The sequence below is a fragment of the Thamnophis elegans genome, chromosome 6 (genome assembly GCF_009769535.1).
Source record: "Thamnophis elegans isolate rThaEle1 chromosome 6, rThaEle1.pri, whole genome shotgun sequence".
NCBI classification, from domain to species: Eukaryota; Metazoa; Chordata; class Lepidosauria; order Squamata; family Colubridae; genus Thamnophis; species Thamnophis elegans.
The window spans coordinates 7,106,824-7,129,434 of record NC_045546.1 but is presented as its reverse complement, the minus strand read 5'-3'; the positions used below and the strand labels follow the sequence as shown (position 1 = coordinate 7,129,434).

Sequence of the window (22,611 nt, the reverse complement as noted above, 5' to 3'; positions counted from 1 at the left end):
AAAGAAAAAGAAAAAATAAATAAAAGTCCAGTCGCCTTTTGAAAAAGCACCTTTGGGACAAACCGAACCACCGGGGCTTGGCACCAAGGCAGAGTTACCGATCTGAGCTGGAAAGCTCGGGACGACAAGACAACCGTCTTTCCCGGAATCTCTTCGCCTCCGAAACTTTCCAGACCAAACCGCCCCCTTCAGCTCATCGTTTATTTTTTACACAGTTCGCTAAATAGACTCCGCGTTAAAAAGCAGCCCGCCTGGAGCCACGCCTCTCCTCCCTCCCCCTTGCCGGACTTCTACTCCCAGAATGCTCAGGGTGAGCGCCGGAGCGTGCGCAGGCGCGGCCGTGGCTTTGTGAAGCGGGGGTTAGGCCGCGCGCGTGAAGGGGGAAAAAAAGGCGGCCGAGGCCTGAGGCGAAGGTGGCCGCCGCCTCCTCCTCTCCTTTTCCCCCTTCCCCCCCCACCCTCTTCGGGAAGAGCGGCGCTGAGGCCTGCCTGACGGGAAGGCCTAATCCCAACCGGGGCCTCCTTGGAACGATCCGGGGCAACGGCTGGGCCCCGCCGGGCGCTCCGCTATTATGCGCCACAGCCTAGCCCAGCTCTTAGCGGCCTCGTCCGGGCGGGGAAAACCCGGAGAGGCGGTCGCGGCCTGCTCCTTTCCGGGCCCGGGGGCCGAGCGGCGACCTGAGGAGACGACGGAAACAGCGGCGGCGGCGGCGGCGGCGGCGATGACCGAAGATTCCCTGGAGGACCCGGACGATGACGACCTGCTCTTCCCCGCGGACCTGGAACTGGACGCCTGGCTGGAGGCGGCGGTGGGCGGCGGCGAGGCTTCCCCTCCATCGGCCTGGGACGGGACGAGTCCTCCGGCCGAGGCGGCGGAGCCTTCGAGCTCTTCCAGGCCGGCGCGCCCTTGCAGCAACCGCCTGAAAGCGGCGGCAGCGGCTCGCCTGAATCGCCAGAAGAAGAAGCTGTACGTGCAGGGCCTGGAGACGCGGCTGCAAGGCTTGGCGGCCGAGAACCGGCAGCTGCGGGACCGCAACCGGGGCCTCTGCCGCCGCCTGCGCGACCTGGAGCGGGAGACGGGCTACCTGAGGGCCGTGCTGGCCAACCAGAGCGCTTTGGGCCGCCTGCTCGGACGCTTGGCCGGCGACGGCAGCCTGGGCCTCCGCATGAGGATCAGCAGCAGCCTCTTCCAAGAGACGGCGGCCGGAGCCTTCGGCGAGAACGGCGACCACGACTACGCGCTGCCCATCCCGGAGGAAGAACCGGCGGAGAAGCTCTCCTCGTCCTCCCGCAGCCCCGGCGGCGTTTGCCTCCATGTGGACCGCGACCACCTTTCGGTGGAGTTTTGCTCTCTGTGCGCCAAGCGGGCGGCCAGCTCGGAGACTTTGGCGGCCGCTTCTTCTTCTTCTCTTCCTCCTCTTCCTCCTTCTGCTGCTGCTTCCTCCTTGCTCTCCAAAATGTAGGGTCAAGTATTTCCACTTCTACGCAGAACTTAAAAAAATATATACTCCGAGTGTCTGCCTGCTGTCATCATCCCAGGGGTTTGCTAGCGGAGGATGCAGTTAAAAGAGAGAGAAGGAGAGAGAGGAGAGGAAGAGGATTGTAACATAAAATAATACTAACAAAAAAAAGCAAAGAAACCCGAGATAAATGGGGGAAAGTGATGAAAAAAGCTGGCTTCTTGGTTAGAGCCGCCTGTGCTTAGTGGAAAGTGAGGGATGGGGGAAGAAATGCAAAACTTCCCCCCTCTTTTTGTGTGTTGGAGGATCATCTTGTGTTCAGTGTTGGGGTGGCGTCCAGGACGCCCAGCGGTGTTGTGGCTGAAATGTTTTCTGCAGGCGCATTGATAAAAAAAAAGGCTTTGTCACTCAACTTGCAAGCATGGAAAGCAGGTAGACAGTGGTGGTAAGAATAGCCCAAAAAGGGCAGAAGTACGGTAGCTTTTTAAGGTTCCCATGAGATGAATAATGGTGGGAATAGATTAAAAAAAAAAAAGGAATCTAGCTCGCTCTGTTGCTTAAAAAAGAAGCTGAAAAACAAAATGCGTAAACTTCACCGTCTTCGCTGGAGAAAGAAACCCTTCATCCAAATAGTAATATAATGCACAGCAGGTAGTTTAAAAAAAAACATGCATGTGAAAATTGTAAGACATCTGTTATACATTACTATTAAACTTTTCTGACAGTTTCTCTTTTAGGTGCTTGCCCTGCCAGGCTCCGTTGTGTAGGGGTTAAAAGAACAGTCGTTTACCACCTCGCAACCTGGTAAGGATCCATAATATTCCCGTAATGTGGTATCGGACAGTTTGCATTGGTACTTAGCCTGTTTTTTTTTTTAAATTTGGTCTGGTCCAGGAGTTAGCCATAGGTCTGGAGGCAGTTCCAAAAATGAGTTAATTTTGATTAATCAAGTTTCAGGTAATGCTATTCATGTTAGCACTACTTTTCCCTGTCATTCTAAATTTTTAACATGTTCCTGACAAGACGCGTAGAAATTATTTTAATGTAATATTTTAAAATAATAGGTTAAGATTTTTTGGGGGGAGGGGGAAATGCTGCTAAATGTACTTTAGCGATATGTTGCGCGGAGAAAGGGGAATCAAAACCTTTTTTGTTTTTTTTTACTGAGACAATGTGAGTATATCTTTAAAGAAATAAAATATACCTCAACATTTACTTTAGAACTTGGTCTTTTCTAGTGGAGTAAACTACTGAGTTTTGCAAGTTTTGACAATGTTTAGTTAAGAAGCAATTGCTGTAAACTTTCCCAGTTAATAAGAGATGGATTATTTGTCCATATACTTGGCTGTTCAGTTACTATAATAATGTGGCCTTATCTGCAAGGAAGCAAATAAGCCCACAGATTGTTTTAGTAATATCAGTGTTCTATCACTACATTGCTGCATGCATTTTGAAGACTACCTAGAAATATTTTAGTCTAATGAATTTTGTTTAGTTTTGTCTCATGCAGGTCTCTTAAAGTGGGACCTGCATTTTGCTAAATTGTACTAAAATGAAAGTGGCATGCCAGTTTGAAAGTTTTCAAAAAGTAAAAAGTAAATGAACAAATATATATATTCTCCCCCACACATTTATGCAATTGTTCCTGTCTAGGATGGAGGAAGATTTTCTGCTGACAAGCTCATGCTGGCTTGGGGGCTAGCACATACGTTTTCCCTGCATCAACTGTCTGTTGTGTTTAAGTGCTTCATATTTAAATTTCTGTAAAATGGGGAAATAAGGGTTGTGAAATAATGTAAAGTGAGGTTTCACAAAGAATATTAAACCTGGAAAAATCAGTTGCCTCTGCAAAGGAGGCTTCCTATTGTCTTGTCTTGAATTAGAAACATGTGACTATTTCTCCTATGAATGAAATGCAAAATTCTCAAAATCTGTTGCAACCTGTATGTTTTCAACCACAAGATTTTCTTTGTGAAACCTTGCTGTTTAATGAAGTATGTGTATATTTAGCATCCTTGTTTTTCTTTATGCTGAAGTGGATACAGCTGTCATGGGCAGAAGAGACGGGACCAGCTGCTGGCCACCCTTCCTGCTTTATTTTAAAAGGTAGTATGAGAAAAAGGGAGCAAGGTAACAGGGCACTGGCTGTATTTCACTTTGAAAACAACACTGAACAGGGTAATGTTGATGTTTTGAGCAACTAATCCAATCTAGCAAGAAATTAAATATACTGATGTGAAAAGTGGCATCGTTAAAAAAAAGCATTTGCTTTCTCGCTGGTTATTTCCTGTTTTCGTAATCTGAAATTGACTAAATTGTTCAAACTTTTATTCATGTATCAGATGATTGATAACACCTTAAATTTCCCAAGCTAGAATTAGGATTGCTGAGAAGACTATTTTAATTCTCTTTTAATTGATATATGGTAGCTGTTTTCCCTTCTACTGTCACATCTGCTATATGAATGTACATATTCCCATCTCTAAATCAGTAGGAGCATCTACAAGGAGACTGGCAAGTCTTTTCTTATGGCAGCTGCAGCACTGCAAAGAACTAATTCCTTTGCCAGCTCATTTCTTGATATTGTCCCATACTTAGTAAGTGGCTATTTTTTAGAAGTCTTCTAAATGTAGTCATCCTGGCCAAATCGTAAACTGAAATATGAAAATATAGACACATTTCTCAGTTTTTAATCATGCTTCAGTATCTTTGAATGGCAGCAATTTATTGTCCATAATTCATTTATTTATTCTCTTGGGACTTGATAGAATTTAGTGGTTCCTTTTCTCTATTGCTGATAGCATTCGGCCCACAGAAAAAAATTGTGACACAGTCTATGGTTGTATTTCAAGAAGCAAATGCCTTTTTAAATTGCTTTTCACAGAAGTCATTTTGTTAATGTTGCATTATTGTGAAATGGAATCTCTTTTCTTTTGTATGATTTAAAGTGTTGTGAGATTAAAAATACATATATATATATATATTCTGGGTATTTAACCATGTGTGTCGTCGAAAAATAAAACTGTTGCCTTGAATACCATCCTCCGCATAGAAAGTGAGTGACACATTTGCTTAGGCAAAAGCCCAGAAGTGAAGAAGACCTGCAGGGATTTTAGTGCCTACTAAAACATATTCAAGCCAAATAGACTTGCAAATATTTTGTCCCTTGTTAACCAGTTTGATTGAATATTTCTTGAAATTAAAGCTTGAATGGAATATCCTAATAAGTACTTCAAAATTATGTCAGTGTTTCTGTGTAAGTAATTCAGGCATACTTATGAGTACATCTATTCAAATTAAAAATGTTTACCTTTCAGTCAAAGACTCAAGGCTGTTTTTTTATCAAATCCCTTAATTTTCTATAAAATGGTGGTTTGGTTTGGTGGCACATTCAGAAATGATTTGTACAGTGTTAAGAGATGTGTTATAGCTTAACCAATATAATTGAGTGTATTTTTCTGGCTGGGGATGTATTTATATTAGTGTTCAGAGGGTTTTTTCTGTGATTGATAATGATGTAGCAGTATTTATTTATGATACTTTAATTTTCTATATCGTTTTTCATCAAATGCTCCCAGAATAGTTTGCCTAACATAAAAATTGCAAAACTAAACAAGAATTGAATATTTCTTTTAGTATAGAAAATAACCACCAGCCATTACCTTGCTCAGGCAAAATTTATTGTTCTCATAAGTATATTTTCATGCTTGAGAATAATAATCATATACAAGGCAGTTAAAACTATTTGTTTTACAGATTTTTATAATTTTGATTTTCAGAATTATAGTGTTTTTCAGCCATTATTATAAAATGTGCTTAATACAAGATTAAAAAACAGTGGCAAGGTCTAAACAACAATGAGAAAAACTAAAATTTCTGCATTTACAAATCATTTTATAAATGTTGATTACTAAAAAATTAAGTATGTGCAGTGACACATATGTGCAGTAAGGGCCTCCCAAAATTCTTCCTCCAAAGCCATAGACGGACAGATCTTCCCCCCCAAAAAAACAAACAAACAAACATCCTTTTAGCTAAATCAGGGTTGTCCAACCGTGGCAACTTTTAAGATCTGTGGACTTTAACTCCCAGAATTCTGTGAGTTGAAGTTGACACATCTTAAAAGTTCCCAAGATCAGATATCTCTGACGTAAACCTTATGCAGACTTTGACATTTCATTGAAAAATAATTTGGCATTACCAAAACAGTGTTTAATTTTGTTCCTAGAATTAAAATTTTAAGCGGTCATTTAAACATTTGGGGTCAGTACTTTGCTCACTGCTTGATTGTACCTATGTAATTTGGGGGGGTTCCCCCATGAATTCCACAAAGTTTGGTATCTATAGCTGATATTGTGTCAGTTTTTAGCCATAAAAGAAGCTGCAATATGCTTTATTGACTAGAAGGATGTTCGTATTAAGTACTTTTCAGTAAGCACAGTTCATTTCAAGAAGTATATGCAGTATTTAACCAAGTAGCATATAATCTTCACTAGTATTTTTGGGGTCTGGGCATTGCTAATATTCAGATGAATAAAATATTTCTATAAACTAGATAACTATCACCTTATTTGAGGATTTCAAGTCCGGATTGTGTATGAATAAGATGCTCCTGTTGAAATCTACTTATGCTTTAGATTTGTATGCAGAATTCTGCTGAATCCAATGTCTTGGTGTAATGAATTAAGACTGTGCAAAATGCATTATTCTCAAACCCTTTGGCTCATATAGAGAATGAAACATAGTTATTTTTTTTTAAAGGGTTAGTGTGATGTTTTGAGCAGTAGTTTAAAAAGACAAAAGGGAGGATAAACCAAGGACCATTGGTTGCCATTCAGAGGAAGGAGGATTTTGATAAGATTGTGGATGAACATGCCTGAGCTGTACGCCACACCGGAAGGCCAAATCCTTTGACAAGGAAAAAGCATACAGGCCAGGGTATCAGTGGTGGTTGAGGAGAGGTGCTAGGAAAAATGGATGTTGGGACATGGATATATCTGAAGGGGCAAAGTCTTGCTATACAAGTAGTCCTTGACCACAATTGAGCCCCACATTTCTATTGCTAAGTGAGACAGTTAAATGAATGTTGCCCCATTTTACGACCTATCTTGCCACAGTTGCTAAGTGAATCACTGCAATATGTTAAGTGAATCTGGCTTCCCGATTGATCTCCAATCAGAATAGAGCTGGGAGGGACCTTGGAGGTCTTCTATTCCAACCCCCTGCTCAAGCATGAAACCCTCTACCATTTCAGATCCAGTCTTTTTAAAAAATACAAAACCTCCAGTGATGAAGCACCCATAATCCCTGAAGACAAGCTGCTCCACTGGTTAATTGTGCTCACTGTTGGGAAGTTTCTCCTTAATTTCAGGTGACTTCTTTCTATGATTACTTCCCATACACAGTTTCTCCTCTTGCCTTTCAGTGCTTTGGAAAAAAGGTTGATCCCCTCTTCTTTGTGGCAGCCCCTCAAGCACTGGGATACTGCTATCATGTCTTCTCTAGACTGGCCACACCCAGTCTAGAGAATTCCTCCAACTATTCTTCATGTGTTTTTTGTCTTCAGTCCCTTAATCGTCTTTGTTGCTCTTATTTGTACTTTTTCCAAAGTCTCAACATCTTTTTTTAATGCTTTTTTGTCAGGTCGTCACAAAAAAGTGATCGCATGATCCCAGGAATCCAGCCGTCATAAATCAAGAGTCAGTTGCCAAGCTTCTGAATTTTGATCTCATGACCATGTGGATGCTGCAGTGGTTGTGTGAAAAACGGTCACAAGTCACTGTTTTCAGCGCCTCTGTGACTTCGAATAAGTCACTCAATGAACTGTTGTAAAGCAAGGATTACCCGTATTCACCTTGCAAAATGGAAGTGTCCCAAATTCTCTTGTTTGGAGGTAAAATGTCTGAAAAGTGGCTTATTGTGGGTTTGAAACATACCATTTTGGATTTCAGGTATGACCTAAAATTAACTAGCCTTTTCTGATTAAAAAAATATGACTCATCTGGGTGTATATTAACATAATTAGAACTACACTAAATAAAATATACTAAAGACAATCTTAAAAAGAAGTCAAGTATGGACTTCTTCAAGTAGGCATTTGATAAATGGTACTTGCACTAATAAGTATTTGAGCTTTAGAGCACGTAAATATAATTTAGAGCAGGTCTGGGCAACTAGTCACTCAGCAACCTATATATACAGGTAGTCCTCGACTTAAAACAGTTCATTTAGTAACCGTTCAAAGTTATAACAGCACTGAAAAGACGTGACCCATCAAAACCGCGCTCGACTAAGCCGCGCCCGATTAAACCGTGTCGCTGATGTCATCAACAGGGCGACAACAGCCAGCGCGGAGAAAGAAGGGCGCTTTAAATAGCGCTTTGAAAGCAAGCCGATTCAACTTAAGGTAAGGGTTAGGTTTAGGGTTAGGTGTAGGGTTACGTTAAGGGTTAGGATTAGGTTAAGGGTTAGGTTAAGGGTTAGGTTTAGGGTTTACAGCGTGCTTCTCTCTCCGCGCTGTTGTCGCCCTGTTGATGACGTCAGCTACGCGGTTTAGTTTGTGGTGGAACCTGAAAAGAGACTTCATCTATGTCACACCTTGGTCACATGATCACATTTAGGTCCTTGCCAACTGGCTCATTTATGATTGTTGCTATGTCCCAAGGTCATGTGATCTTTTGCTACCTGACAAGCAAACTCAGTGGGGAATCCAGGTTTATTTAAATTACCATGTTATTAACTTAACAGCTGCAGTTATTCACTTTAACAACTGCGGCAAGAAAACTAGTAAAACAGGGCAATTTCGCTTAACAAACGTTTCATTTGGCAGCAATAAAATTTTGGGCTCAACTGTGGGTCATAACGCGAACACTACCTGTACAGCAGCACTAAAAGCTAGCAGTGGTATGATTGGGTTTGGTCTGCTATTTGATTGGGGGCCAGTTTGCTTCAGAGGGTCTCAATTCTTCAACTTTGGAGAAAGCTTCAGATTTGCAAAACAGTTGAAAATCTCGCCCTGATACCAGTGTTAACAATTTCCTTCATGCAGTCCTGATTTCTCAACAGTCACGTGGGTCTTAGCTGCAGTTAAAATTTCTACTCCATCATTAGCCCTGGACATGCTGAAAAAGATCCTGAGGACATGACTCATATTTAGTGAGGATGTATCTCTCGGCAATAGTTAATTTAGGTACTTGAGGCCTTTAGTGAACACTTGTCCCTATGGGATAATTCCATTTGACGACAGCACATCTTTCGAGAATTAGAATATGCTATACTCTGTTGTACATTTTAGTAGATACAAGTATGTTATCCAAACACATAGTTGATAGAGCAAGTAGGTGCAGTAATGAGGGAATAGGGGCAACTAGCAAACATGGGGGCCTATGGGGATAGATGAAGTACTTACTGGGAAGGTGGGCAAGCGGTACTTTGAATACTGGGTGGGCCACTAAACAGATTTAACATCTTGCTTGTTCTTTGCATAATAATAATATGGATATTTGGAAATAGATACATCCCAGCAAATTTGAAGCTAGACTTATAATTCTTAAACAAGTGATTTGCTTAACAAAAGAATTCTGACTTGGGAGATCTTCTAAAACTTTTCTTGCACACAAGTATTTCTGACGAAAGTCCCAGCTGTATGACTCAGTTCCCCTACAGGTAGCCCTCAAGGCAGAATCATAATAGAGCCCAGAATTACGGCCGTAAATTGTTATGGTTCATAGGTTGAAGCCTTACGTGACCGGATCTGATTTTGTGACCATTTTTTATGATGGTTGAGCGAATCTGTTCTCCCAATGGGTGCCCCCCCCCCCAAACTAATGCAGTTTACTTGACCATAGAGGTGTATTGGGTGGCGGGGGGAATGGCTCAGTGGTTAAAGATGCTGAGCTTGTCAGCTGGAAAGCTGACAGCCTGGGTTCGAGAGCCAAGCTCCGCATGATGGGGTGAGCTTCCATTACTTAGCCCAGCCCCTGCTTACGAAGTAGGCCCGAAGCGAGGCAAACGCAAGATAATTAGATACCACTTTGCTGGGAAGATAACAGCTTACTGTGCCTCTTGGCATAGTCATGCTGGCCGCATGACCACAGAAACATCTTTGGACAATGCTGACTCCCTAGGCAAAGAAACTTGAGATATGCACTGCCCCCCAGCATTGGACACAGCTGGAGAGGGGATACCTTTATCTTTAGTACAGCTGAGTATAGCTACTGGGATTTCGAAAATGAGTTGCAAGTAGCTCTGGGGAGGTCTGTTGTAACTTCGAGCTCTTGTTAAGCAACTGGTTGTTAAGCCTGTGTTGTTAGCTATGTTACCATTTTTTTCCCACTGGGTAGGTTGAGTTATAGTTGGAAGTCCTGCATGAAATTGCCCTCCATTTTGTTTTGGATTGTGGAAATAACCGAGAAATACTTGTGGGTTACTAGAAATATTGCTCAATCCTTTTCATGTTCTCCAGGAACTATGTATTGGATGCATTTGTTGCTTTGTACATATATAGATAAGCACATTTATAAACTTACATAAGTATATCTATACACTGCTTCTTTTTCAACAGTACCTCTTTACTTCCCTTCCCAAAAATTTAGTTGTTGCTTTTCTCATTCACCCAATGTTGTTGGTTACCCTCTTGCAGTACAGCACAAGATGTATGTGTGTGTTTCAATTTTCACAAAGTTGATACAAATGACTCAAACCAGACTAGAACTTTCAGAAGTTATCCAAATCTGGCAAGAAATAAAAGCTAAACACCTTTTAAAAGTTTTATTCTCCGATTTCCTCGGGATCCCTTCCAGGTTGAGGCATGCGGATCATTTTGAGATATATATCGTAGTGTCTTGAGCCAAGGTACGCGCCAAAAGCAACTTGGAGGAAAGCAGCAAATCTCATCTTCTTGAAAACCGGTTTACTAAGCATGACCCAGAATCGCACTGCATTTTCTTTGTTTGGCAAGGGAGCAGTATAGTATCTGGAAGGGAGAGGAAAGGTTATGAAGAAGAGTTTGGCTAAGATTGCGATAACTTAGGAATTAACAGCTTTGTTAAAAAGGACCCATTTCCCAGTTTCAAATAGACTCTACTGCTGAGAAGGAAATAAATTGCTGACAGTTTCTTTCTAAAATTTTCCCATCCCTGCATAATTTGGCTCAAAGGAGGATACTGGTAGACCTCGATTTACATGCATTCGTTTAGTGACCCTTTGAAGTTACAACGGAATTGAAAAATGCGACGTATGACCATTTTTCACACTTAGTTGTGGCATCCCTGTGGTCACGTGATCAAAATTGGCAACTGGCTCATGGGGTCAAGTAGATCACCTTTTGCGACCTTCGGACACACAAAGTCAACGGGGAAGCCAAATTTAATTTACAAAGATAATACTAGCTTAGGAACTGCAACGATTCACTTAACGACTGTGGCAAGAAAGATCGTGAAATGGGGGCAAAACTCACTTAACAACTGACTTGCTTAGCAATGGCCGTTTTGGGCTCAATTGTGGTCGTAGGTTGAGGACTACCTGAATAGAGAAGGATATAGATTTAGATGTAAAGCTTTTTGCAATAATGGGCTTTAATTGTAATGTTAATTCATTACATTCTCCCTCTTCCTATAGGTGGCCCTTGTTTTATGACCACTTGTTCAGCGACCATTCGAAGTTACATTGGTGCTGAATTAGGGACTTATCACAGGTCTTCAAGTTCTGGCTGTCGCAGGATCCCCATGGCCATGTGATTGATCCCTAGTTTAAGATTACAACGTTGTAATGTCCCATGGTCATGTGATCATGATTTTTGACATTTTCTGCTGGCTTCTCACAAGTAGGGAATTGGAAGCTGCTTAATGAATTGCAGTTTTCCTTAACAGCAACAGCGAGGACTATGAAAATTGCTGTTGCCAGCTGCCATCCTGAGCCAAGGGCTACCCATATTCTCACGAAGTTGAGGAAGAACATTTTAATTGAGAAAATAATTTAGTACGTAAGACGAGAAGGTACAGAATCCTACAATCGACAGGCTCATGTTGGATAATTACATTGAATTCAAGCTTACATCCCAATGCTTTTGTTACCCACATAGTTCCAACAGTGAAAGATCATCAATGAATGCTTATATATGAAAACAGACTATCTCACCAAACAGAAGCAATGGATAAATACCCTTCCCCCCCAAAATAAGACCCAAAATAAAAAAATAAGCCCTAGCATGATTTTTCAGGATGCTCGTAATATAAGACCTACTACCAAAATAAGCCCATTAAGATTATCAGCCAGACGGACACATTTTAGTATCATATTTTCCCGAAAATAGGATCTCGCTGGAAAATAAGCCCTAATGCGGGGGGTGGGGGTGGGGGAGCAAAAATTAATAAGACCCGGTTTTATTTTCAGGGAAACATGGTAGGAATTTTGGAATTATGCCCAGAAATATAGAAGTTTATAAGACTGAAAGGACACAGTTTTGTAGACATTTGATTTTCAAGCAAATGGTTAATAAATAATAAAACAGCAATCTCCAAATACAAACAAAACACAATCTTGGTTCCGGCAAATAAAATGCTAAGAGAGGGCTTAATGTGGTTGAAACATACCTTGTAGCCAGCAATCCATTCAGAGGCAGCGCTAGAATGACTGGGTAGAAAAAGCCCACGACAGCTCCTACTAAACCTCCTCTCACCATAGCACAGATTTCACAATTTAAATTACCTGAAACAATAATGGAATGAACCAAATTAGCATTTGTGGTATAAAATCCTGTCCTAGAAAAATTGCGATGGACGTGCTGCATGCTGACAGTGTTCCTCTTGTGGGATTAGCTTAGGTATGGAGCATGTGACATAAAATGCTATGTTCCAAGCACCACTGGAACATTTGAAGTGTCCCAAATTCCAGTGTTTGTTTTTTTCTTTTCATTCTCTCCCCCTTCCTCTCTCCCTCCCTTCTCCCTGAACCATAAATTAGCACAGTAATCCATGCCCAGTTCTACTACATAGCCTGCAAAGTAATTGGCCCAGGGTTATTTTAGTTATTTTTAAATTATGGAAGCACACCTTTAGTAATGCTAATACCTTAGCTAGCTTTCTGTAAGTTGTATAGGTAACTCCACGGTGTCTATCATCCTTTCTGGTGGTCCTAATCAAAACATGAAGGAACAGGGAATTGTTTCAGATTTCCATTGCAAGAGAACCCTCAAAACAAGTTTGAATGAGATGCCTACTTTTTTCGGCCTTGGGTTTTTCAAACTACCCATTCTGAATGCAGATTTATTCGTCTTCAATCACTTTTTCCCAGATTGATAGCCCTGGCAATTTTTAAGATGTGTGGACTTCCAACTCCCAGAATTGGCTGGCTGGGGAATTCTAGGAATTGAATTCCACATATCTTAATGACCACTCTCTTAGCATCCTGGATATTCAAGTTTCTTAAGGCATCATGCTGTTGGTCTGAACAGGCAGTTTGGGGACTTCCTGTCAAGTCTTTATGAAGTCTACCGTTTTCTCTGGGTGGTTACGTCTCTTACTATGTTTTTAAGTTCTGTTTTTGAAATATTGTAAATCTGTTTGAAAATAGAAGCTCTGAAAGGCAATCCAGCACCCTAACCAAGCGTGGTGAAATACCGTATTTTTCAGACTATAAGATGCACCGGTGTATAAGATGCACCAGGATTTTGAAGAGGTAAGTAAAAAAAAAGTTTTTGCCCTCCCCAGCCCCCAGGAGCACTCTGCAGGCTTCAGTAGGGCTGGGGGGGGGGGGGGAGGCAAAAATGCTCCTGCTTTTGTGGAAAACGGGCCAAAAACGGAGGCGTTTTTGCCTTCCTCCAACCCTGCTGAAGCCTACAGAGAGCTGCTGGGGGGAAGGCAAAAACACCTCCGTTTTTACGACACATGGGCTGTTTTTCGCAAAAACAGGATGCGGGGGCGGGGCTTTGGGAGGTCAAAAATGGGTGTATTTGGTGTATAAGATGCACATTTCCACCCTATTTTTGGGGGGTGGGTGGGAGAGAAGGTGCCTCTTATACTCCAAAAAATATGATATGTTGGAAATTATTCTGAGAATTGTACAGTGCACAGTGAATGGAAAAAACCTCATAAGAATTGGAGTTATAACTTTAAGGTTTACTTCATCTGGAGCAGCAATTACCAGGATGTTACTTAACTATTACACACCATTTACTAAAATGGGTTCTGTTTTATTTATTATTTATTTGTTAAATTTCTAGGCTGCTCAATCCCGGAGGACTCCGGGCGGTTTTGTGGAGCATATATAAAAGAACAAAAAACAAAAGCAATCAATTCCAGAACCACCACTAGAAATTGTTAGTTATTAGACACACCATGTAATAAAGAGGATGGTGTCCAATATGGCTCAGTGAAGGTAAGTCTATGCCACGCCAGAAATATCAGAATCGTTATTGCAGAGATTGTGGGAAAAATATTGCATTATTTGGATGAAGTCTTAAGGCATACCTGTCATCAAAGACTGTTTTACTGCGGCCTCATAAGCAACTGTAGTTGTGAGGAGTGGCAATAAGGACATGGCTGCAACTGTTGAATAACGAGCCTGTGTGATATTCAGAAGCTTCCTAAATGAATTATTAGATATTAAGGCAATGAGACTTGAATTGAGGCCAAGGCCGAAGCCTCCAGTGTAGAAGAAATTTCTGTAGAAGAAAAGAAGGTATTATTGTTCCTGCCACCACCAATGACTGCAAACACTAACCTGTCTATCAGCATAGTGCATCACACACTATAGCAAAAGAATAAAAAAAGGAAAGCAAATATTCTCACTCCGGAAGCCTAACATAGTATAGAATCTCATGACATGTTCCTGAGGACTAGTTTCATGGTGGGTACATTTTCTACTAAAAGCAATCAGGGGTCACACAATGGTGGCAACAAAACTAGTTTCTGCTAAGGGAAGTTTTGACATTTTTAGGCAAACAAAAAGCATGATTGAAATTAGCATCTATTTATTCCCTTGGACCTCAAGATGATCAAACAAGTGAGTCCTAGAGGAGATCAACCCTGACTGCTCTTTAGAAGGCCAGATCCTGAAGAGGAAACTCAAATGCTTTGGCCACCTAATGAGAAGGAAGGACTCCCTGGAGAAGAGCCTAATGCTGGGAATGATTGAGGGCAAAAGAAGAAGGGGAAGGCAGAGAATGGGGTGGCTGGATGGAGTCACAGAAGCAGAAGGCGTGAGCTTAAATGAACTCCAGTGGATGGTAGAGGACAGGAAGACCTGGAGGAACGTTGTCCATGGGGTTGCGTTGGGTCGCAACTAACAACAACAAATTGCCATCACTGTATGAACCCGATTGCTCGTACCTTTCATAAAGCTAGTCCTCGGGAATATGTCATGAAATTATATACTATTCTTTCAGAGTGAGCCTTAAGGTTGACAGAGGCAAACCCGTGGAGGTGAACTGCTCAGGTAGTAATGAATGCAAAGACAATTGGAGCAGCAAACAGAACCCTGCTTGCCTCCTAAATGTTGGCTGGCGGCTCCCCAAGGGAGGGCCTTCTCTGTAGCCGCTCCGACCCTATGGAATGAACTACCCCCAGAGATCTGGACCCTACCCACTCTCATGGCCTTCCGAAAGGCTATCAAAACCTGGCTATTCCGGCAGGCCTGGGGATGTTGACCTCATGACTGAGGTCCAGCCCCGACCAGATTGAATGCATGATGTGGTTTTTAATTTGTTTTTTTCTCTGTATTTTTTAAATTCTTTATTATTATTATTATTTTTTAAATGTATTTTCTGTAAGCCGCCTGGAGTCCTTCAAGATTGGGCGGCCTATAAATTGATTAAATACTAATACTAATACTAAAGCAGGTGTGGACTATTTTGCAGCACTCAGAGTTTGCACTTTTGAAACTATTTTGTTTGACAGATAGGCACGGTTATGGTTCCATCAGAATTTCCAGTATATTGGGGGAGAATTAACATTTTCAACAGTTTCCTACCCAGATTCAACAGTTTTAGGAGGTTTTTTTTTAAAAAAAAATCTATGAAACATCCTCTTTCCATGATTCCCCTTTTTCTGAAAGGCACAAATGTTACCTGTGCCCAATGCTCTTAATTTTTATAAGTCCAGAATTGTACTTGGAATTCTACTCTCCGAAAATGAATAATGGTAAGAAATTATTTAGATTTGTAAATAGTTACTAATCAATCAAAAATGGCTTTTTCATCCCCATTTCAGGGCTGAAAAAACATTTTGGTCACAAAGAACAAAGTATAAAATATTTGTCATTAAGGGTGAACAATATCTGAAGCTAAATATTTTACTTTGCAACGTTGGGCTGGCAACCTCCATTATGTAGAACTCCCAAGATGTTTTGACTGCTAGTTTTGCTAGCGGATGAAAATACATGGAGAGTTTCACTTTGCCTATTTCATAACTTGGGAAGTTAAAAAACTGCTTATTGAAAAAAAAAAAGCTCAACTAAAGATGCTAGATTTGGTTGGCTTTAAATCTGATTAATATGTGTGTGTGTGTGTGTGTGCGCGCGCGCGCATTTCAATATATGGCATGCACCAAGAAAATAAAAGAAGCAAACAGACAATAAGTTTGAATTGCAGTATTTCCTGCTGTATTCTGGAGGTTCAAAAAATAAGAATCTTTTCTTAACTATATTTACATTGCATTACCAGGATGCAGATTTATGAGTGCTTTGAAAACAGAACTGTCAAAAGGGAGTCCTTGATTTATGAGCACAATTGAGCCCAAAATGTCTGTGGCTAAGCGAGACAGCCTGTTAAGTGAGTTTTGCCACATTTTGCAATCTTTCTTGCCGCAGTTGTTAAATGAATCACTGCGGTTGTCGAGTTAGTAAATACAGTTGCAAAATTGTCTTCCCCATTTGACATTGCTTGTCAAGTGATCGCAAAAGGCAGGCCCATGATCTGCAATTGTCATAAAAATGTGCAAACTGCCAAACGACCAAATTTTGATCACATGACTATAGGGGTGTTATAATGGTTGTGTGAAAAATGGCCATAAGTCACTTTTTTTCAGTGCCCTTGTAATTTCAAGTGGTCACTAAACAAACGGTTGTAAGTCAGGGACCCCCTTACTTAAATATTCAGATATTTGCAAAGTCTTAGTGCTCACTGATCTTTCTGAGGCAGCCTTTCAAACATCGTTTGCCAGGTGGATTCTGGGATTCTTCTTGGATTTTTGATTTTTCTCTCCATAGGGTGGTCCAGAAATTCTTTCCCTGCCATTTTAATCTCTGGAGGGTTGAGAAAATAAAGAGGATTAAAAGAGAACATACACAATGGTATTGTAATGCTTCAGTAATGCTTCTTATCAGTATGTTAGATTTTCACTTTTACCCAAGCCTGGGGAAAAAAGAGTGCTTTAAGATTCATTTTAGATTTTCAGTAATTAATAGATTTCCTTAAAGCAGGGAGGGAACTTGGAAAATTAAGCTGCTGTCAGGAATAGTTTAGAAGTCCACTGTTCTCGCTCACACTCTGTAGCACTTCCAAAAATATGTAGTCATAATATTTCATTATTTTACAAAAACAGGGTGCTGCATGTCTTTGCCCAAAGAAATCTCTTTAAATTATCACAAAATAAAATTGCTTCCTGGTACACACTTAATAAAACAAAAAAAAAATTGAATGCAAACTTTAAGGATAGGGGTCAATTTATTTTCCAAAGCACCAGAGGGCAGGACAAAAAACAATGGAAGGAAACTAATCAAGGAGAGAAGCAGCCTGAAATTAAGAAGAAGCTGCCTAATAGTGAGGACAATTAACCAGTGGAATGGTTTGCCTTAAGAAGTTGTGGGTGCTTCATCACTGGACGTTTTTAAGAAGACTGGACAGCCACGTGTCTCAAATGGTATAGAGTCTCCTGCTTGAGCAGTGGGTTGGACTAGAGGACCTCCAAGGTCCCTTCCGGCTCTATTCTGATTGATGTTACAGTGCCTTCCCTCTAATGAGTTATGAGTTATGAGAGTTTATTTATATGCCGCCCTTTTCCCTGGGGGGACTCAGGGCGGCTTACAACTCGAAGGGGAGGGGGAAACAAACATTTAACACGTAAAACAGTACATAATTAAAAGCACAACATTCATACCATTCGGGTGGGTTACAGTCTTTACCCAGGCCTGACGGGATAGCCAGATTTTAAGGGCTGTGCGGAAAGTCTGGAGGGTGGTGAGGGTACGAATCTCCACGGGGAGATCGTTCCAAAGGGTCGGAGCTGCCACCGAGAAGGCTCTCCTTCGCGTAGTTGCCAGTCGGCACTGACCGGCAGATGGAACTCGGAGGAGGCCTAATCTATGGGATCTAATTGGTCGCGTGGAGGTGATTGGCAGTAGGCGGTCTCTCAAGTACCCAGATCCACTACCATGAAGGGCTTTATGGGTGACAAGTAGCACCTTGAAGCGTATCCGGAGATCGACAGGTAGCCAGTGCAGCTCGCGGAGGATAGGTGTTATGTGGGTGAAGCGAGGTGCACCCACAATCGCTCGCGCGGCCGCATTCTGGACTAGCTGAAGTCGCCGAATACTCTTCAAGAGCAGCCCCATGTAGAGCACATTGCAGTTAATGTTTAGAGTCTAAACAGCTTTTGCAAGACATTCCAGTAAAGGGTATTAACTACAGAGGGCCATAATATCCCATATAAATATGTGCTCTGTCCTTGCTCCAAAGACCTTATAGAAGATTTTATCCATTATTTATTGTAGTGCTCTATTTCCCCTTCAGCATGTGGAAAATTTCTGAATCCCCCTCTTGATAAGGAAATCATTTTGGCCTAATCCATATAAAATTGAATATGTAATGAATTGAGAGAAGGAACAGTGCTATGGAAATTAGCAAGCTTTACATGGATTGCTGCTGAACAGTATAAATCAAAAGTTTCTAATGCTTTCTGATATTTTATTTGCTGGAATGAGTGTGTTAACATTTTCACTGATTATTTTTAATATAATTATTTTATTAATGCCATTTTTAGGTAGGTTTTACTTTCGTTACTACCAATGGACAAAGCAGTAACTAAATTGAAAGCTGTCCAGAGTCACTTGATTGAGTTTGGCAGCTATAGAAATGGAATAAATAGATTGATATATTGATAAAGCCTATTTATTTTTCTAATGCCAAGAGAGCAACAAAGAAACAAGTTAACTGTTACATATCAAATCCTGCTCTTCCTATTGTAAAGTCTAAGCAACTGAAACCATTTATGCTGGGAAATGAAGAACTATAAAATGTCTCAATTCACTGTAATAACTTCCTGAAACACAGATCAATCAGTCAAGACACTGTGCTCCAATGCCCTACTACATTCAATTTTCCTCCCTTTTATTCCTATTTATTTTTATATACGCTGGCAAACTAATGATCAGAAGCCTGTCCCTCCCTCCTTTCCTCTTCCTTTTCTTTTACTTTCCATTTTCTTTCCATTTGTGTTGTTTTTATTCTGTAAAAAAAGTTTAATAAAAATGAAAACTGATTTGAAGATGCAAAATACATGCAGAGGCACAATGCGTTTACTTGTGCTAAATCACAGCTGCCTTCAAACTGCTGGGAAACTTTTTTACTAGGCTTTCCTAAACTTTTTTTGCCAACCCATTTCCCCTACATATATCCCAGTTCCTAAATAAACACTTAGAATAACTTCACTGTCACTTTGAATGTACACTAATCGGCATACATTAAAATGAAATTTCATTGCATACAACGGGCCACCATCTCCAATATATACTACATGATTAAATAAATAAATACAAAATTAAGCATATACCCACATATATGACACAAAGAAACAGCATAGCCTAGTTTGCATACATGCACATGGCGAGAAAAAAGAATCTTGCCAGTTTACCAGGCAGATGACACAAGGGACCAAAATTGTTACGGAATCTGGTAGTCCTGCTAGAAATACTTTAAAAACTCCTCCCGGAGGGGAGCAACACAAAGGAAAGTGGAAACAAGGCCAGGAAACTTTGGGACAGGTGGATTTATTGTCACAATGCAACTAAAGGTTCACGCCTCCCCTGGGCTCTTCCTTCACCTCACAAGTTGGGAAACTTTATTTTGGGGTAACAAGTGTCATTTCAACAGTGAGATGGGCTGCATATAAATTTAATAAGTGAAAGTTGGATTGTTTTCTGAAGCAGAAGCTGACCTCACACACTGATTTACACTGGAGTTCTTCATCAATCCCACAGAGAGGAACCATGCACCTTAGCACTTGTTCCTTCTTTCCTTCCTTCCACTCTTCTGTCCATCTACTCCTTCCTTCTGTCCATCCACTTATTCCTTCTTTCCTTCCATCCATCCACTTATTCCTTCTTCCATCCATCCCCTACCTTCCTTCCTTCTGTCCATCTACTCCTTCTGTCCATCTACTACCTTCCTTCCTTCTGTCCATTCACTCCTTCCTTCTGTCCATCCACTATCATCCACTCCTTTCCCTCCTGTCCGTCCATTCCTTCCTTCCTTCCTTCTGTCCATCCACTAGCTTCCATCCTTCTGTACATTCACTCCTTCCTTCCTTCCTTCCTTCCTCCCTACCTACCTAACCAATCAACCAACCGCTTTCATCACATAGGAAGGTCGGGCCCAATGCAGGAAGAATCAAACCCGCCCCCTTGCCCCATTTTGCAGCAGCGCTGCAGCCAGTCCCCTCTCACAGTAGCAAAAATTCTCATAGTCCAGCAGCTTCACCCTCCCCTCTTTCCCCCCCCGCCCCCGCAATCCCTCCCTGCGTCAGAGTCCCGGCTACAACCTTCCCCAGCTGGGCAACAAAGGTCTGCAGGCAGCCCACCAAGTCGGAGCTACCCAGAGGTGTCTTCCCTGCTGCAACAATCCCTGCACTGCCCGGTGTTGTTTCATTTAAGGCCCGCTTGAGCCAGGAGAGAAGCCAGAGAGGAGACCTCCCGGTTTAGAGCAAAGGCGAAGCTTCTTCTCCAGTACTATTGAACTGCAAACTAGGGCATACAAAACCTTTGCCAGACCTATCCTCGAATACAGCTCGTCTGCCTGGAATCCACACTGTATATAGGACATTAACACAATCGAGCGAGTCCAGAGGTATTTCACGAGAAGAGTCCTCCACTCCTCTGCTCACCTTATGCCACCAGACTCGAAATTTCGCTTGGACTACCTGCAGCTACGTCGCCTACGGTATGACCTAAGCACAGTACACAAAATTGTCTGCTACAATGTCCTACCTATCAACGACTACTTCAGCTTCAACCACAACAATACACGATCAAACAAATGTACATTTAGTAGTAAATGTGTGGAACACTCTATCTGCTCCTGTTGTTAGTTCCTCTAACCCCCATACCTTTTACCTTAAGTTGTCTTCCGAGGGCCTTACATGTTTCCTAAGAGATCCAAAAAGGGGGCGTGCATAAGCAATGTAAATAAAATGATACAAACTCAAGGTAAACCGCTCCAAACTTGATTGCAGAAAATGCGACTCCAGCCACAGAGTGGTCAACGCCTGGAATGCTCTATCTGACTCTGTGGTTTCTTCCCCAAACCCCCATAACTTTAACCTTAGACTATCTACTGTCGACCTCACCCCATTCCTAAGAGGTCTTTAAGGGACGTGCACCAGCGTGCCTACTGTCCCTGTCCTAATATTCCCTTGTATTCTTATCCATTTCATGTATTCATAATCATGTCTATACTTATATCTGTTATCTAATTTATGCTTGATGAAATAAAATAAAATAAATAAAACCGATCAATGGTGGGGATGGAGATGAAGGAAAACAACGGAGTTTTCTTATCCCCACCCTTTTTTATTTATTTTACTTATTTCGTCAAGTATGAATTAGATAACAGATAAGTATAGACGTGATTATGAATACATGAAATGAATACGAATACAAGGGGATACTAGGGACAGTAGGCACGCTGGTGCGCTTATGCACGCCCCTTAAAAAAGAATGGGACACCTTAACAGTAACAGAGTTGGAAGGGGCATTGGAAGTCATCTAGTCCAGTGTTTCTCAACCTTGGCCACTTGAAGATGTCCGGACTTCAACTCCCAGAATTCCCCAGCCAGCATTCGCTGGCTGGGGAATTCTGGGAGTTGAAGTCCAGACATCTTCAAGTGACCAAGGTTGGGAAACACTGATCTAGTCCAACCCCGCTTGAGCTATAGGAGACCCTATACTAGGGATTCGAACCGGCGACCTTTCTGATCGACAAGCTCAGCGTCTTAGCTACCTTTCCCCACCAGCTTCCACCTACGTTTTTATATAGAGGCGCTTCTCTTTCTTGCTTAGCCGCAGTCCCGGTCAGACGGGTTCCTCGCTACCGCTGCGGGCCGCCGAAGCGTTGAGGTCGCACGGGCTCGCTTGGGTCACACGCCGACCGCGGGGGCCGCCATCTTGGCCCGGTCACGTGGCCCGGCTGGGATTGGGCGGCTGGGCGGGAAAGAAGCCGCGCGCCGGAGCCGCCCATTGGCCCCCCTCGGCGCTCAAGGCCCTCCCCCTTCCTCCCCTCTGGCCCCTCCCCCGCCTTGCTCTCCGGCCGTGCTGAGGCGCGTAATCAGCCGGGAGGCCGGAGAGGCGGCCGCGCTTGCTGAGGCGAGGCGATGGCCGCGGCGGCGTTGGCGTTCTCGCGGTGGTTTCCACGCCGATGGAGCTGAGCCGGCAGCTCCGGGGCGAGCGAGCGACCGAGCGAACAAGGCCGGCTGAAACGGGCGGACGGACGGAGCGGCGTTAATTTCCACCCCTTCCCCGAGCGCGGAGCCCCTGCGACGAGCCGCCGCCAGCGCGGTAATAATCTCTCTGCCAAAAAAAAAAAAAACCCTCTGTTAAATGGCTCTTTCGGGGGACCCTGGGTTCATTCGCCACGGCACGGACTCCACTCCCCATCGTTCCCAGCCAGCGTGGCGAAGGGGCGTGTCGGGGTGTGTAGAAGCCCATCGTTCCCGGCAGCCTGTCCTGACGCTGCCATCCATCGATTGACTGGCGTCCTCCCAAAATGGGTTGGGCTACCAGGCCCTTTCTGGGTGCCTTGGACTACCATCCCCATCATCCTGGGTTAGGAAAGGTGTGGGGTGGGTGGAAGATGTGAGTCCAGGAAGGAGACTTGTTCCTGTGGTCCATTTGTTTTCCTCCACACAAGAAGCTTGGGCTCTTGAGTCCACCCACAACTTTTCCAT

General features: G+C 42.6%; 2 protein-coding genes and 1 long non-coding RNA gene across 5 annotated transcripts in view; 2 read left to right on the top strand and 1 right to left on the bottom strand.

Annotated features, from left to right (window-relative positions):
* Nucleotides 1-291: 291 nt before the first annotated feature.
* Nucleotides 292-7,704, top strand: CREBZF (CREB/ATF bZIP transcription factor). 3 transcript variants are annotated; one of them, XR_004255615.1, is made up of 4 exons: nt 292-1,458; nt 2,185-2,263; nt 3,496-3,565; nt 7,103-7,704. XR_004255615.1 is itself a non-coding variant. In XM_032219489.1 (3 exons), the coding sequence occupies exons 1-2, from the start codon at nt 572-574 to the stop codon at nt 2,231-2,233; spliced, it is 936 nt and encodes a 311-aa protein (XP_032075380.1). In that variant the 5' UTR covers nt 292-571; the 3' UTR covers nt 2,234-2,263; nt 3,113-4,775. The 3 variants fall into 3 exon arrangements, 2 of the variants coding, with proteins under 2 accessions (XP_032075380.1, XP_032075379.1); XM_032219489.1 differs by lacking the exon at nt 7,103-7,704 and having other exon boundaries at nt 3,113-4,775; XM_032219488.1 differs by lacking the exon at nt 7,103-7,704 and having other exon boundaries at nt 2,185-4,775.
* A 680-nt stretch (nt 7,705-8,384) lies between these two features.
* Nucleotides 8,385-21,867, bottom strand: TMEM126A (transmembrane protein 126A). The gene is made up of 5 exons (XM_032219877.1): nt 21,693-21,867; nt 16,579-16,699; nt 13,927-14,120; nt 12,052-12,166; nt 8,385-10,433 (listed from the first exon to the last, which is right to left on the bottom strand). Exons 2-5 carry the CDS (start codon nt 16,689-16,691, stop codon nt 10,229-10,231), a joined length of 627 nt encoding a protein of 208 aa, XP_032075768.1. The 5' UTR covers nt 16,692-16,699; nt 21,693-21,867; the 3' UTR covers nt 8,385-10,228.
* Nucleotides 21,868-21,959: 92 nt separating this feature from the next.
* The window catches only part of LOC116510572, a 61,126-nt gene continuing 60,474 nt past the window's right edge, over nt 21,960-22,611 (top strand). Inside the window, exon 1 of the long non-coding RNA XR_004255654.1 lies at nt 21,960-22,222. This is a non-coding gene — a long non-coding RNA (uncharacterized LOC116510572). The remainder of the gene's footprint in view (nt 22,223-22,611) is intronic.

Coding starts and splice junctions, on each gene's coding strand:
- CREBZF (XM_032219489.1), top strand. CDS start 572: ATGCGCCACAGCCTAGCCCAGCTCTTAGCGGCCTCGTCCGGGCGGGGA. Junction 1,459..2,184: donor TCCTCCTTGCTCTCCAAAAT/GTAGGGTCAAGT, acceptor CTTTTCTGACAG/TTTCTCTTTTAGGTGCTTGC.
- TMEM126A (XM_032219877.1), bottom strand. CDS start 16,691: ATGGCAGGGAAAGAATTTCTGGACCACCCTATGGAGAGAAAAATCAAA. Junction 12,167..13,926: donor AAAACAGTCTTTGATGACAG/GTATGCCTTAAG, acceptor TTATTGTTTCAG/GTAATTTAAATTGTGAAATC. Junction 10,434..12,051: donor AATGGATTGCTGGCTACAAG/GTATGTTTCAAC, acceptor TCTCCCTTCCAG/ATACTATACTGCTCCCTTGC.